Source organism: Crocodylus siamensis, chromosome 9, assembly GCF_052110815.1.
Source record: "Crocodylus siamensis isolate JL-2025a chromosome 9, ASM5211081v1, whole genome shotgun sequence".
Classification (NCBI taxonomy): Eukaryota; Metazoa; Chordata; order Crocodylia; family Crocodylidae; genus Crocodylus; species Crocodylus siamensis.
Genome location: NC_143403.1, coordinates 44,350,720 through 44,367,825, shown reverse-complemented (window position 1 = coordinate 44,367,825; position 17,106 = coordinate 44,350,720). Strand labels below are relative to the sequence as shown.

Sequence of the window (17,106 nt, the reverse complement as noted above, 5' to 3'; positions counted from 1 at the left end):
ATGAGCATGAGGTCTAGTAAAGAGGAATAAGAGAAATGTTTATAGTCAAGCAAAAGTAGATAAGGAAGAGGACTGGGTCAGTGGGCCACTTCTCATTTCACATGCTTTCTATTTTAATGGCATAACTTTGCCAGAGCTGTCACTGAGGTGGAAGTTTGTGTGAAAATCTGACTTCATGAGTGCTATATACATATAGCACACTGAAAGTGTCATGAATCAAGTGCTAGACTTTTTTAAACTTTGCATTCATGTGGCAAACAGCATTTATTTGACATTTCTGATGAGCTCACCTGAATCCTGCCAGCTAATCAGTCTCTACTGGGGCTGTTCCAGTATTCCAAATCTGGAAGCCATTTTAAATAGCTACTGCTATTTTCTTGCATACAACATGCCCCTGACTAAGATACATACCTTATTTTTGAAAGGCAGGATGAAGAAAGAAAGATCTTTCCTTGCTTCTGCAGCAGGAGCCTCTGGTAGCGGGGAGAAAGAGGCAGGGAGAAGAGAAAGTGTCCATAGACAACAGATAGGGAGTCCCATGTGCAGCACTGCAGTAACTTTCACTTCATCTCCTACTCCTCCTTTCCCCGACCCCCCAGAAAGTGCTATTGCCATATTTCCTTGCTTATAATGCACACCCTAAATTCCAGCAGCTGAATTTTGGGGCAAAAGTGTGTGTTGTATGGTAATTTGAATGAAAACCAGCTTTTGTGTGTGGAATTTACCCCCCTCCCTTGTCCCAAAAATTCCTCTGGTTTAAGGGAAACGACTGTTACTATTCAGACCTAAATTGATGACTCTTCATGGGCAACAGCTCATGAACCACCGGGGCTTGAAACGGTTTCTCTGTATCCAAGGAAAACTGATAACTCAGTTTTTTTCAGTTGTAAAGGTCCTTTGTATCTGTCTGGAAGGTTACCAGATATTCAGTCTTAAATCTGTACCGACCTTATAGGTGCAAAATAGCTAATCCATGTCACGTATACAAATTTAGAACACATGCAATAAATTTTCTGCTACCTGAAGGCCCATGTATTGTAACACAAGCAATTTGGCTTTATGAGTAAGAGATATGAAAAGCAATGCTAAGTTTGAAAAAATACAGCTCTCCAGAGAACGTTCTGAAATATTCTGTCTAAAATGATGCCCAGAATTCCCCTTGGCTTGGGGTTGTAATTAATTGGCTTGTATTGGTCTCAGCATGGGGTGACCTAGCTAAACTCAGTTTGGCCACTTGTGGCTGGTGCGGCCATTCCTGGGACATGTCACAAAAATCTTTATCCCATCAGGTAGTCTTTAGTCCTGGTGCATATCTTCTCATTCTTATTAATTTTATTATTTGAGACTATTTATTAGTTTAGTGCATGTAGCTAAAGTCTAGTTAAACACACCATTCCACTCCAGCTCGTGCTCTTTCTACTAGTGTCCACAAGTCCCTACAAGCTGCTTGTTCTCTTTAGCCCTAAAAAGGATAGTGCTTTGACAGTAATCTCTGCTTGTTTCTCTCACCTCATAGAAACTAGAGCATCTGCTACAAGGATGTCAGGGAGCTTGTGCTTTCCTGCAGGGGGCCATTCACAGTGTGGAATCTGGTAGACTGCCGGAAGGAGCTGCGGTAAGTGTCACTCTACTACTGGATACAAGTGTGGTGCAGAGAGCAGGATGCTGGGCAGCCTGTGGGGAGAAACGGTGCAGCCTTAGATTTTACTGATATAATACCAGGTTCTAAATACAATGCATGCTACTGCATGCATCTGAGACGTTTTCTGCATTTTTAAAATTATTTAATTTAATATTGAAACACTTAAGGAAATTACCCAGAGTAAAACAGATTAAAGAACAGGTGTCTCAATAGCAAAGATCTAGGAACTGGGACTTCACATGTGGTTTAGTGAGAAAAAAAGGGATTAAAAAGGCAATTAACTTTACCATGAATTTCTCATCAAAGTACTGATGCAGGGATGGGTGGAGGCATAGTTACTCACCTGTGTTAGCATTCTACCCTTATCCTTTCCTGGGGCAGTTGGGAGACTTTCCCAATCATTAGATTTATGACAGTGAGCCACTGTCATAATTCATTGCATGTTGGGAGGAAAGAAAGGTGCTAATAGTATCTTTAGGTCTGAAGAGCCCCTACTTGGCCCAGCCCCCCAGGGAGTGACAAGAGAAAGAGCGGGGTACTCACCAGTCCCCCTCCTGTAGGGCAGGGCCCCCCAAATCCCGGGCAGGGCCTCCCTGGCCTGAGAAACCAGCGTTCCCCGACGGCAGGCCCACTGCGCATGCACGCAGTTTAAAAGGGCCCGCCAAAGGGGGAGGAGGGGAAAGCTCAGTTAGGCTCCAGAGCGGTGAGAGACGTGTGGGTGAAGCCCGCTGCGCCCCTGCTCCCCCGAAACCCCCCCAGACACCCCCTCAGCAGCCGCAGAGCCCCCTGCCGACCCCCAGCACAGCCGGCGGTAAGCGGGTACGTGGTGGGAAGGAGTTAACTCCTTGCTCCGTGGGAGGAGGCCGCTGCCTAGTGCCGGGTCGGGTCAAGCCCCTGCCCAGGACCCTACTTGGCCCAGCCCCCCAGGGAGCCACGCGACCAGGCTGCGTAAACAGGCGCTCGAGTTAGCGCGGAGTTCGCGCAGGGGAGGGGGCGGGAGGGCACGAGACCCTGCCTGCAACCCCCCTCAGAGTAGTCAGCTCCAGCCGTAGCCAGCCTACCAGAGGCATGACACGGATGGGCACGCGCCGTACCCCGAGGGTCCCCTCGGGCTCTGCGGCCCCCCCATCGGGCACCTCAGAGACAGTCACCCAGATGGAGCCCATGGTCCCAGGCTCCACGCAGACAGAGCCCCTGGCTCTTGGCTGCGGGGGCTGCCTGTCCCTTTTTCAGGCTCTGGGGCCTGGGAGCATGGCCACCTCCCCTTGCGGAGTCTGCTCCCTACTGGGGTCTCTGGCGCACCAGCTGGAGGAGCTCCAGGTCACAGTCCAGAGACTGCGTGCCATCAGGGACTGCGAGCAGGAGATAGACTCCTACTGCCAGGCCCTTCTCCCCCGGGAGCCGCAGGGTAGAGCACCGTCTCCCTCCAGGACTAAGGAGGACTCTGGGACCTCCCGCTCTGCCCAGTCAGGGGCATGGACCAAGGGGGTCAAGGGCCCGAAGGCCTGCCGCACCAAGGCCCCTCCCTCGCTGGAGCTTAGCAACAGGTTCGCACCTCTTGCAGCCCCACCAGAGCCTGCTCAGTTGCCGGCTCCCGCAGGCAACCCAGGCTCAACCACAGCTACTGGCCCCGCTCTCCCCAAGTCAAAGCGAAAGGTGTTTGTTGTGGGAGACTCCATCCTGCGGGGCACTGAGGGGGCAATCTGCAGCCCTGACCCCTTAGCCCGGGAAGTCGTCTGCTTCCCGGGGGCCCGCATCCGAGACTTTGCGGAGAGGATCCTGCAGCTCCTCCAGCCCACAGACCACTACCCCATGCTCCTTATTCACGTGGGCACCAATGACACGGCTCGGAGCACCCCCAGCCAGGTCATGAGGCGCTACAGGGTTTTGGGAGCGGGGCTTAGGGGTCTGGGAGCTCAGGTGGTGTTTTTATCGATCCTCCCAGTCTCGGGCTGTGGGCTGAGGAGGGAGAGGAGGATCCACGCAGTGAACCAAAGACTGCGGAGCTGGTGTCATCGGGAAGGCTTTGGCTTCCATGACCACAGCCCGCTCTTTGGCGAGAGAGGCAGCGAGCTGCTGGGAAGAGATGGCCTCCACCTCTCCCCCCTGGGGAGGAGGCTCTTCTCAGCCAGGCTGGCTGACCTGCTCCACCGGGCTTTAAACTAAGCCCGCTGGGGGATGGGGGGACTACTGCCACTGCTGGCCCGCTGAGTGACCCTTGCAAAGCCAGCAGACCAAGGCACTTAAGGGAGCCCACCCCTGCCCCAGCCCTGGCACAATCTGTGGGCAAGGCAAGAGCCCCCAAGGGCACACTTGCCTGCCTGTACACTAATGCCAGGAGTCTGGGCAACAAGCAGGACGAGCTCGTCCTCCTGCTCAGTGCAAAGAAATATGATGTCACTGGGATAACGGAGACCTGGTGGGACTCCACCCATGACTGGACCACAGGTATAGAGGGCTATACCCTGTACAGGAGGGATCGTGTTGACAAAAATGGGCGGGGGTGTAGCTCTCTGTGTGAAGGAAAGCTACATGTCCCTGCAAGCTGATGTTGGCGACCGGCATGGACAGCTAGAGACCCTCTGGGTAAAAATTCGTGGGGAAAAACGGCACAGAGGACACAACGGTGGGAGTCTACTACAGACCTCCCACTCAAAGTCCCGAGCTTGACCAGGAGTTCGCCCGGGAACTGACTGAGGCCGCTTGCTCCAGGACCTTGGTTGTCATGGGTGACTTCAATTACCCGGACATCTCGTGGGAAGATCACTCAGCTAAATCCGAGTGGTCGCAAAGCTTTCTCTTGTGCATGGATGACCTCTACCTGTCTCAAGAAGTCTATGGGCCAACGAGAGACAAAGCGCTGCTCGACCTGGTACTGGCTACGGGGGACGACCTAATCGGCGACCTAGTGATCGATGGGAAGTTGGGTGACAGTGACCACAAGCTGATCACCTTCACCATCCGCCGTAAAGCTGGCAAGTTAGTCAGCAACACGGAAGTCCTTGACTTCAGAAAAGCCAACTTTGACAAGCTCAAGAGGCTTGTCGGTCAGGCCCTCAGGGACCGTGACCCCAGGGAGATGGGAGTTCAAGAAGAGTGGTTGCTTCTCAAGGAAGCAATCCTCAGTGCACAAGCTAAATCTATTCCAACACGGAGGAAAGGCAGCAAGAAGGCACAGCAGCCCCCCTGGCTCCCCAGAGACCTAGCGGACCTCCTGCAGCTAAAACGGAAAGCCTACAAAGGATGGAGGACAGGATTCATCTCCAAGGAGGATTATTCTGCGCTGGTCCGGTCCTGCAGGGAGCAAACCAGGAAAGCCAAGGCTGCAACTGAACTCCAACTAGCTTCAAGCATCAAGGACAACAAAAAGTCCTTTTTCAGATATGTGGGGAGCTGGAGGAAAAGCAAGGGCAACGTTGGACCCCTGTTAAACCAGATGGGGCAACTGACAACTGACGCCCAGGAAAAAGCCAACCTATTAAATAGGTACTTTGCGTCAGTCTTTCATCAGTCCCATGGGACGCCCATGCCTGCTATGGGACAGGGAGATCCGGGTGATGGGGATCTCCTACCTTCCATAAATGCTGACCTCGTGAAGGAACACCTTGAGAAGCTGGATACCTTCAAGTCAGCCGGCTCTGACAATCTGCACCCCAGGGTACTCAAGGAGCTGGCGAGCGTCATAGCCCAGCCCCTGGCACGGATCTTTGAAAACTCCTGGCGCTCTGGTGTAGTGCCCGAAGACTGCAAGAAGGCCAATGTGGTGCCGATCTTCAAGAAAGGGAGGAGAGTGGATCTGGCTGACTACAGGCCCATTAGCCTGACTTCTATCCTGGGGAAGATCTTAGAAAAGTTTATTAAGGAGGCCATCCTTGATGGACTGGCCCAGGCTAACATTCTAAGGGATAGCCAGCACGGGTTTGTTGCGGGTAGGTCTTGTTTGACCGATCTCATTTCCTTCTATGACCAGGTGACCTATCACCTGGACAAGGGAGAAGAGATTGATGTCATATATCTTGACTTCAAAAAAGCCTTTGATCTGGTATCCCACGATCACCTCTTGGCCAAACTGGCCAGTTGTGTCCTTGGCTCCACCACGATCTGCTGGCTGGGAAACTGGCTCCGTGGTTGGACTCAGAGGGTTGTAATCGATGGCAGTCACTCATCGTGGTGCCCTGTGACCAGTGGGGTCCCTCAAGGCTCTGTCCTGGGACCCATACTGTTCAACATCTTCATTAATGATGTGGACATTGGAGTCAGGAGTGGACTGGCCAAGTTCACCGATGACACCAAACTTTGGGGCAAAGCATCCACGCCAGAAGATAGGCGGGTGATCCGGGCTGACCTGGACAAGCTCAGTAAATGGGCGGACGAGAACCTGATGGTGCTTAACACCGAAAAATGCAAGGTTCTCCACCTTGGGAGGAAAAACCTGCAGCACCCTTATAGGCTCAGCAGTGCTACGTTGGATAGCACTACAGAAGAAAGAGACTTGGGGGTCATCATTGACCACAAGATGAACACGAGCCTCCAGTGCGATGCTGCGGCTAGTAAAGCGACCAAAATGCTGGCGTGCATCCATAGATGCTTCTCGAGCAAATCCCGGGACGTCATTCTCCCCTTGTACTCGGCCTTGGTGAGGCCACAGCTGGAGTACTGCGTCCAGTTTTGGGCTCCACAATTCAAAAAGGATGTGGAGAAGCTTGAGAGAGTCCAGAGGAGAGCCACTCGCATGATCAGAAGTCAGGAAAACAGATCTTACGATGACAGGCTGAGAGCCATGGGGCTCTTTAGCCTGGAAAAGCGTAGGCTCAGGGGTGATCTGATGGCCACCTATAAGTTTATCAGGGGTGACCACCAGGATCTGGGGGAACTTTTGTTCACCAGAGCGCCCCAAGGGATGATGAGGTCGAACGGTCACAAACTCCTGCAAGACTGTTTCAGGCTGGACATAAGGAAGAATTTCTTTACTGTCCGAGCCCCCAAGGTCTGGAACAGTCTGCCAGCGGAGGTGGTTCAAGCGCCTACATTGAACACCTTCAAGAGTAAATTGGATGCTTATCTTGCTGGGATCCTATGACCCCAGCTGACTTCCTGCCCTTTGGGCAGGGGGCTGGACTCGATGATGTCCCGAGGTCCCTTCCAGCCCTGATGTCTATGAAATCTATGATTTGCTTGTATTAATAAAATGCAGTCTTTGTTAAGGAGCTGTCTTTGTTAAAAAAATCCTCAGGAAGGGCCCAGGACTGATCAGAAAGAGTGTCATTGGATTGTTCTTTCTGATAAACCTGATGCAGATCTGGAGGAAATGAGTTCACTTACGAGACATTGATTTTAACAGGAGAGAAAAAAGTGCTGAACAGCTCTTGCTTTCCAAGTCTGATCTTCCAAGGACAGAGAGAAAAAGATGGGGAAGGGGGAGAACCAGGATAAAAAGAAGGCATGTAGAGCAGGACACATTTTTCTCTCTGCACTTACTATTAAATAGCTTAAAATTCAATTAACCATGCCAATCAGACGGAAGCAGGCTTTAAGCAAGGAAAAATTAAGCGGTGCTAGAAGGCAGCTACCAAACAAAGACTCTTTAACTACAGCACTCTGTCTGTTGCTTCTCTCCAAACATTTATTGTCTCAAGTGTTGACATCTAGAACTATAAAATCCTGAGTGTTGTGCAGCCTTTTTTAAGTGTTTGTGTACAAGACCTGTGAGCTTTGACACTATTCAGCTATTGAAGTCTCTCTCTTCTCTTGGGTACAGACCTTCAGATGCAGAAACCTTTACATCAATACCAACCACTGCAATAACGGCTTTCTGTTACAAAAAATAAAATGCATCTTCAAGGTGCATGAAGAATTAGTTGTCGTGTAGTGCAGTATGTCCTGTCCTCCAACTGAGAGTGCAGGATTGGGCTCAAGGGTAATGTTCTCACCTAAGAAGCTTTGTGCCTGGTAGCAATGGTGGTACCTCTAGCATTGAGCAGCCATTACCATCTTTACTACTAAACTAAAAATATAAAAACACTCTCTGTGCTTGTGTTCCATTGCTGCTACTTTAGGAGTTGCTGTATTAAGCAGTGCCACAGCAAGGCATCATGAGGAAAGTGCCAGTGTAGATGCAGGTCTCATGGTTTATTTCTTTGCAGTGGAAGCTGCTAAGCTTTTAGTATAGGGACAGTGTATAGGTAGCTGATATAGGCCAAATCTGCTAATTGAGTGCCCCTCAGAAAGTGCATCAGTTAAAGATACTGTCTCAGAACCTTCTTCCTTCTGCATGCACATGTGCAGACACCAGCACACATGCCATCAGAGATAACCTGGGAGTCCAGCAAGGTCTGGCTCCTATAGACAAGGGATCTCATGAGCTGACTGTGGGTGGCAAAATGAGAACAAGGCTTCACTTCCCTTGTCAAGAAAAAAAAATCATTGAACTAATTTGGGCTAGTCTTAGCTTATTAAGGCAAGAGTCTGCATCACAAAAGAACATCACATGTTTTTTGGCAGAGAGGCCAAGGATTCAGCGGTTCCTGGACCTTGGATATCCTCTTACCTTAATGGTCCTTATAGGGTGGGGGTGAGGTACACAGAGGGGGCAGGGAGTGTTTCGCCTCTGCCATGTGCCCCTCCCCTCCTCCCCAGCTACAGCCTTAAACTTTATAATAGTTAAATAACCATATCCACCTTTCTCTAATTCCTCAGGAGGCTGCTGCTTTGTTGAGGCATTACAGACAGTTAATGAAGAATGTTCTTGATGATACACGACTGGTCAAACTACAGCTGGAGGGTGGCGCCCTCCTGGCTAAGCTGAGGAAGGAAGAGTCCTGTGTAACCCTCACTGATGACTACAGGTAAACCTGTGGGAGGGCAGAAAAGGAAGAGATAAAGTTGAAGCAAAGTAGGAAGAAACCCTTCTCTTGCTTTCCTCACAAATAGTGCGAGTTTGACAGCAGCTCTCCTGTAGTGGGATCCATTTGTGGAAGATATCCATCACATCCTACATCTTTGCTGTTTTTTTTTTTTCTTTTCTTTTTTTCCTGCCATTTCCCCCCATTTCCAAGGTGGTCCCTCCCCCTTTCAAATTCTTATAGACTTTTACAGCAGATCCCTTTGGACAACACTTGAGTTTCTTTCCAAAACCAAACCAGACAGTTTCTGGTGTGAAGCCACTAGGGTTATGTGGTGGTCAGATCTCACATATGAATGCATGTCACAAGCTTCTTACAAAGCTCAAGTCTGAATGGATGATGCCAACAATGCTCATCAATACTATGATCCCTACCATTTTTTTCACAGTGAGAGAATTTGGGGGCGGGGAAAGGGGGTATGAATTAGAAGCCATACTTTTTGTTGGAACAAGGTGCAGGTACGGTTTACACACACATGCATGATGTTCCTTGCATGGAATTGTATATGCTATTTGAGTAGCTGCCTCTTTGATTTACATCTGCCAAGGAGAAGTTATACTTTTAAAACTGTACTTGGCACAATGTTGTTATTTGTTTTCATTGGACTTGGGGATAATCTGATAAGGGGTCTAAGGCTGAGCAATCAAACTATCCTTGCCTGAGGAGACAGCTGTCAGAGGATTCTTAGTGGTGCAATGTGAGTGTGCATAAGACTCGGCAGTCTAATTTGTAGTAAAAAGCTTCAAACACAGTTAACATCTATGACAGGGGAAAAGTACATGAGAAGCGTAGGACAGGATTGTGGAATAGCAGATGAGCTAAGTTGGGAATGGAGGTCATGTTTTACTTTGTCATTGTCTGTCTTGGATGAAATCAACACGATCCTGAGTTGAGACAAAGTGGATACAGAGGAAAGGGAGGCTTTGAGCAAATCACAGGTGGCTAAAAAGCTATTGAGGTTGCACACATGCATTTTGATTAAGTGAGAGAAGCAGAGTTGTGTAGCTGGGAGGCTGATAGAGATGAAGGTACTGCAGAATGAATTAGTAGTTGTAGAATTCAGCCTGATCATGAGATTTCTGCTAAACACATTCTGCAGTGCTAGAGCAAGAGTGGAAGAATTGGATGCCAGGCCTGGGGGTTGGCAGGGCTTACCTGGCAATGGGAGAGTGGAGCAACAGAGTTAAGGATAGGGGAGAGTGTAGCACAGAGAATCAGCTGCCACATCAGTTAAAGAAAGATAAGGGGTCAGGAAGAAGAGGGCTGGTAGTGATGAAAAATAATTAAGTTTGATGCACTGGAAGTCACAGAAAGGCTCAGTGGTAGGGGATGGGGTTGGGGGTCATGAGCTAAGATGAGAGAGACTAGGTGATGGTTAGTGAGAGGAAACTCCATAAGATGGTGTTCCACCAAGCACTAATCTAACTGAAGGGCTTTTTGGCCAGTTGGAGGCTTGATCCAGGGCTTCGGGCTGAATGGAGAGGTAATGGTGAGGAAAAGTTCAGTGGCTCATCAGAATAGAAGCCAATGAGAATGAGTGTGGGAGACTGTGAAGAAAAGGTCAGGGAACTAGAAGCTGAAAGTGGAGAAAGGGTGATGGGGAGGAGTTGGACAATGGGGATGGAGAGAGAAGCCAAATGCAGAGCAGTTCCAGTGGGGAGAGAGAGGGAGAGGAAAAAGGACTGAAAAGGGATAGAGAAAAGCAGCCCAACACTGCCCACACTGGCTGATTTGGAGTGGGCAGTGCAAAAGCAGAGATTTCTGTTAGACCAGGCACTTGCAGGTATGGATATGGATTTCTGTGTGAACCAGGAACAGAAGGGAAAGAAGAGGTTTTGAATGGCTGTGATCCTTTCAGAGTGGGCATTCTAGAGACAGCAACATGCTTGGTGGGGTCTGTAGAGAGGAAAGAGTAATCAGGAATGGGAAATAGCGCCAGAGGGTAACACAGGGAAAAGAACACCCTAGGGATCATGTTTAATGACCTTTCTAATGTGCTGTTTGGCACACAGTGGCAGGCATCCAGTAAAGAAAACTGCTCTGATCAGTGCAAATAAAATTTTAAGAGAGGCCTATCTAACAGAGGCATTGCCTATGGAGAGTTTGGCCATTTCATAATGTAGTGAGGATAGGAGAAAATATACTTTCTCCATTTAAAGAAATCTTAACCACACTCCTTGCAGGCAGGGCTACTGGGAAATTTTGGGCTTTGAAACTTGATCTGGGCAGAGCTCTCCTGGAGTCTGAGCCTGTCTGCTGGCTTTAGAGATAAAAACCTTGTTTTGCTTGCCCAAAGCTGCAAGTGCTTGAGATAGGCCTGCTGAGTATGGTCCGCAGATATTTGTTTTGTTTGTTCTATAAGGGTTGGATCTGGGATATCTTGAAGTTAGTGAAAATACACACCTGGAGCCTGATCTTCATGGCACCGTCAAGCCTGAGAAATTTGGCTGAGCATCAGCAGGTGGGTGAGGGTTGACATCTCTCTCCTTCCAGACTGTGGAGTGGTTGCAGAAGCTGTAATACACATAGGGGATTTTTACACATGTATGCATCGCAGCACCAGGTGCTTTGAAAAGCACCCAGTGCTGTGACGCATGCAGTTGTATAAGCGACAAAATGCATGTCAGCACTGAGAAAATGGCAGCAGCATGCTTTTGAACTAAAACACCTTTGAGGTGCTTTAGTTCAAAAGTGTGCTGCTGTCATTTTCTGCACGCTGACATGCATTTTGCTGCTTACATGCAGTGCAGTTTGCCTCAGCTTGCATGTGAAGCAGACTCCATTAATTAAGTCTGTTCCAAATTGGCTGATATCCAGCGTGTCGCTGGAAAAAAGTATGTTTATAAATGCCCATAGCGGGTGGGCTAAAGTAGCTGTCCACACCTCTTATGTATTCCTGTGGTACAGGAGAGTACCAAGGAATTCCTATGGTTCCACTCCCATCCTTAACTCACTGCTGCCTGTATCTTAATCCCTTCAAAGAGGGGAACGGAACCCCACTAGTTCTTCTGCCAGGGAACCCTGTAAAAGTTGGGGTAGTTTTAGTCCCTTCTAGATACCCTCCACATACATGCACAGTCACTTCAGTGCCTTTTCTCAGAATTAATTTGATAAGAATAATTTCTGGCTTTAAAACCACAAGCCTCATTTTGCAAACTCAGTGCAGGGGTTTATTAGACCCCACTCAGTTTCAGAGAAGGTTAGGTGAAAACTTGCATGTTTACCAGTATGCCTATAAAACTTGCACTGGAATAGCTGCAGTTTTACAGTGGAACAAAAGGGCAACATTTGGTGGCTGACATTTGGGGACAACAAAGGCACTGAATCACATCTGTGCACTTGACCTTCACTTCTGCATTTCCTGGCATTGAGGTTCTGAATTGTATCATTTTATCAGTGTGGCAACTTCTTTGTTTGCATTTAAATAGACTTGGAATTTAATTATTTATAAAATAAGAGTTCAGCACTGTTTTTCCTTTTATCTTCAAACCCCTCCACTCCCCTGCCAATTTTTGTCACTTGAGTCACATTTTCCTATTTTTAATATTGCTTTCTCCCCTATTGTGGCATGAAAGCGTGATAGAGCCAAGGGGAGGTGAGTGTTTGCTAATAGCTAGACCAGGGAAGCAAGGAGTCTAACTTTGTGCAGGCTGTTATCAAAGACACAAAGAAACAATGGGGAAAAAAATGACAGTATTCTCTCATAACTTGTGGCAAAAGTGCACTTTGGTGGTTGTACCGATAGTAGCTGGAACACTTCTGACTAACGTGTGGCTTTTAATTTGAATGTGTCATTTGAATAATTCATTGATAGGGATTGATTTAAAAAGAAAATGCTGATCCAGTCAAGTCATTCCCCTTGGAGTTACATGGATGAGAGGCCACCTGTGTCTTGTACAGAATTAATATAGAGCCATATCCAGCAAACCTTTTACAAAGAACACTCCCAGCACACTTTTTGACTCTGGACATCTAACATCCTTTGCTAGTTTGCAGTTGAGTGTGATGGAAAATCCAACTCAGATAAAGTAGGATGATAGAGAAAACAAACCTAGCGGAAAACAGTTAACGTCTTGCTGCAGTTTAATGACTTATGCAGTAAAATACCCAGGAGCTCATAACTGTCCTGGGAAGGAGGCAAGTTTGGGCTCCCTGTCACAGAATATTTAATGGCAAGCCCCTTTTGGGGAGTGCACTGCAAACAAAACTCCCTTCAGTCATTCTTTAGTAATGCGACTTTCCCCTCTCATGTTAACTTTGGCTCTTTTCGGTCCTTCCTTCTCCCTCTAGCAAATCGTACACCATTTTGGGTGTGTCTACACGAGCCATTCACTGTGCAGTTGTTACTATACAGTCATTTAGTACTTGCTTAACCAAGTACTAAAAGACTGTGGAGTAATCAGCGTTACCGTGCAGTAGCATCCCGGCACGATCGCCTAGTGATGCTTACTGAGTAGTAGCTCGTGACTACTGCACAGTAGTATCGTGTCACGGTTCATGCCCAGGGATGCTACTGTGCAGTAGTGACAAGCTACTGTGTAGTAAGTGTCTCATGTAGATGTGGCCTCTGAGTGGCTCATAGCACTTAGAACAGTTCCCTTGTCTTTGATTCTGACCTGGGGGCTTCTAACTGATTTGCTAAACCAGAAGTGTAAGCAGTTTGCCATGGAAATGGATAGAGAAAGCATCCATGTAGGATAGGAGACTGCTGAAATGAGAAGAATATGTTGTGGTATGTGAACCTGTGTTTTTCAGGCAAAACTTGAAGAATCATCACCCAGGTTTCAGTTGATTGAATTACAGATGTCTGAACCCAGCCATGGATGTCCCTGAACTACCCTTGCCATGTTCTGGTTCCCAGTTTTAACTCCTCGTTATCTCTTCTCTCTTCACTGGTTGTGTCTGTCTCTCAGTATGAGCATGATGTCTGCTGGGGGGGGAAGGGAGTAGGATTATTGGTGAGTTTTTAGATGGCTGAAGAGTCCAATCCGTGCTCTGCAAGCTTTTTCACAGGTATGACAGGTGCTGCCTTGTGGGGGGGATGGGGTATGGAGGGGAGCACAGCTGTTGGCCAGGATGTTGTATACTTTCCTTCATCCTCTGCCATTTCTTGGCTTCCTGAGCAAGACGGTTCTCTTCAAAGAGTGCTGTAGCTTGATGTATGGTGCAGCATCATTGAGAGCTGTTACCAGCCAGCACTTCCCAGTTTGTAAGGTTAATACCACCCTTCTTAAGGTCTGCTTTCAGGATGTCCTTGTAGTGCTTTCTCTGTCCTCTACGGGTCCTCTTACAATGACTGAGTTGAGAGAAGAGGACTAGCTTCGGAAGACGAGTGCCAGCCCTCCGCACACAATGGCCAGCCCAGCAGAGCTGATGTTTCATGATTTTTGCCTCAGTGCTGGTTATGTTAGCTGCAGAGAGGAGGCTGGCATTGGTGCAGTGGTCTTCCCATCTAATGTGAAGGATCTTCCTGAGGCAATGTTGATGGAAGCATTCTAGGCGCTTAGGGTGGCACCCACATCTCACATCCATACAGCAGCATGGGGATAACCACTGCATTGTAGATCAGGGTCTTAGTTTCTACCTGCAGCTCTCAGTTGGTAAAGGCACGCAAAGCAGCTTTCTGAAAGATGCACTGGCACAGAGAATCTTATGTTCGATTTCTACATCAAGGCTGACTGACTGACTGGGAGAGGTGGCTGCCAAGGTATGGGAAATGCTCAACATTTTCCAGGGGTTCTCCACCAATGGAAATTTGGGGGTGGGGAGCAGCTTGTGCTGGGGCAGGCTGATGAAACACCTTTGTCTTCCCAATTTTAAGGGAGAGTCCCAGGCTATGATAGGCACCTGAAAAAAGGTCAAAGGTAGACTGCAGATTGGTCTCATTGCGCGCAAGGATAACACAGCTGTCAGTGTACTGAAGGTCGGTGATGCCAGTCTTGGTAACTTTCAGTTTGCTGTGAAGGTGCCACAGATTGACAAGCTGACTATCCATTCGATACTCAACCCCAATTCCGGGAGGAGGACAGTCACGGATGAGAATCAAAAACACAGCAAGATAAATGGAGACAAGTGTTGGTGCAGCGATGCAGCCCTGCTTGACACCAGCATGGATGGTAAATGGGCCTGTCTCTGATCCATTGCAAAGGACTGTAGGTGGTCATCCCATCGTGGAGTAGCCTGAGGACACTGAAGAACTTCAGCGGACAACTGAACCTAGCCAGCACCTTCCAGAAGGCTTCATGATGGATGGAAATGAAGGCCTTGGTTAAGTCAATGAAGGCCATAAACAGCTCCTGGTGTTCCTTGCTACACTTCTTCTGGATCTGTCGTGCAACAAAAATCATGTCGGTGAAACCCTGTGATGGGCTAAAGCCACACTGGAATTCTGGAAGGACATCTTCAGCAACAGGGAGGAGGTGATTCAGGATGCGAGTAAGGATCTTCCCAGCAATGGAAAGGAGGGCAATGCCTTGGTAGTTCCCACACACTGACTTGTCCCCTTTCTTGAAGAGGGTCAAAATATTGACATTCTTTAAGTCAGATGGAGCTTCCTCATTAACCCATATTTTTATGAGAAATTGGTGATGTTTTTGCGCTAGTGCTGTTCCACAGCCTTTGAAGACCTCTGCAGGAATGCCACCTGGTTCTGGCAATTTATTGTTCTTGGTCTGAGTGATGGCACGCCAGACTTCCTTGAAGGATGGGGCATCAGCGAGAGATTCTATTACTGGGTGCTGACAGATGGTCTCAACGGTGGCAACTGAAACCTTATATTCATGGTTGAGTAGAATCTTGAAGTGCTCCTTCCAGTGTTGCGTGATGGATACACTATCTGTGAGAGGGGTGGAGCTGTCCTGGGATTGCAAGGGGGTTGGGCCATTGGAACGTGGCCTGTGGATGGCTTTTATTGCTTGAAAGAAGCTTCACATGTCATGTTGATCAGTGAAACTCTGGGTCTCCATGGCCTTTACTTGCCACTGGTTTTTGATGTCCTGTAGCCTCCTCTGAACTACAGCTTTAAACCAGTGGTAAGCCTCTCATTTTTACAGATTGAAGGGTTCATTTTGCCAACTGCAGAACGCAGTTCTCTTCTGATGGATAAGTAGTAAGATTTCCTCATTATTCTTGTTGAGCCAGTCTTGGTGATGGTAAGTAGAGTATCCAATTGATTCAGAGCATGCCTTGTGAATAATGTTCTTAAGTTCCTCCCAAAGTGCCTGGATGTTCCTGATGTCATCAGAGAGCCTCTCAGTAAGGCATTGATGAAGCGCCTCATCTAGCTTGGTCTTGGAGTGCTTTGATGTTAAATCTTTTCTGCATTCCTTTTAGTCATTTATGGTGTTATGGTGCAAGCAGCATGTGCATGATTGATCTGACTAAAAGGTTCAACATTCATCTGCATTTCTCAGGACTCAGGTGATATAGGCACCGGTATGATTACAGGCTCTGAAAATAATATTGTCAAGAAGGTGCCAGTGATTGGAGCATGGGTGTTTCCAAGTAGTCTTATATTTGTCACTCTGTCTGAAGATAGTGTTCGTGATGAGCAAGTCATACTCTGCACATTTACTGAGAATACCATTGGAATTGACTTTCCACACCCTCTCTTTCCCAATGGTGCCACTCCAGAGTTCAGAGTGTTGCCCAACTCTTGTGTTGAAGTCACCCATGAGGATACAATTGTCTTCCTTGGCAGTGGCAATCAGCACTGTATCAAGAGCACAGTAGAACTGTTCCTTCTTGACTTCTTCATTGTTAAGTGTGGGGACGTATGCACTGATGACCATAGCATACTGGTTGTTGTTGTTGAGCTTGAGGTGGAGAGTCATAAGGTAGTTGTTAATGCCCACAGGGAGTTCTGAGAACTGACTAATAATCTTGTTCTTGATGGCAAAGCCTACCCATGAACGTGCCTCTCTTCAGGTGACATTCCTTTCCAAAAAAGGTGTAGCCACCTCCTTCTTCTTTCAGCTGGTGTTCATCTGCCCAGCAGGTCTCACTTAGGGCAGCAATATCAATGTCATATTTTGCAGGTTCTCTACCCACTATGGCAGTTCTTCTTTCAGGATACTCATTGTTCGCAGAGTCCATGAGAGTGTGGATATTCCACGTGGCAAATTTCAGTACTTTATTTTGTTGATTTTGGCCACAGGTAGAGTGATTCACCTGGATACAGCAGTCTAGCCAGGAGGATTTGAGAGAGCCTGTGTTTAGGGCACCTTTTCTAGCCTCCTCCCCGTTCAGGGTGAGCAAAGGGAATCCTAAAGAGGACTGCTCAGTCATGCCTGCATCTGGTGAATTGTACTTCTGTCTTGGTAAGTACAAAACAACTACTGCCTACATGCAGATTTGTGACTAGGGACTGCCAGAGATCACTGTTCATGAGCCCACTACCACTCGTTTGTTGCCACAGGACTTGGTTTGTGAGAGATGTTAACACCCCTGGCAGAGGCCCGCATGTAACATCTTTTAACATGGGGAAGCTGGTGCACAAGTGACAGCCACACAAACTTGAAAGGATAGAACCATGAACCCAGTGGCAAGGGTGTCCAAGACAAC

The 17,106-nt window shown here is 47.9% G+C and overlaps 1 protein-coding gene across 2 annotated transcripts in view; it reads left to right on the top strand.

Moving 5' to 3' along the window:
• Positions 1–17,106, top strand: part of PLEKHG4 (pleckstrin homology and RhoGEF domain containing G4) — a 199,486-nt gene that overhangs the window by 89,677 nt on the left and 92,703 nt on the right. For both annotated transcript variants that reach the window (XM_090062853.1, XM_090062854.1), the window contains exons 9-10: positions 1,517–1,615; positions 8,339–8,487. In XM_090062853.1, the coding sequence (XP_089918979.1) occupies positions 1,517–1,615; positions 8,339–8,487 (248 nt within the window). The remainder of the gene's footprint in view (positions 1–1,516; positions 1,616–8,338; positions 8,488–17,106) is intronic.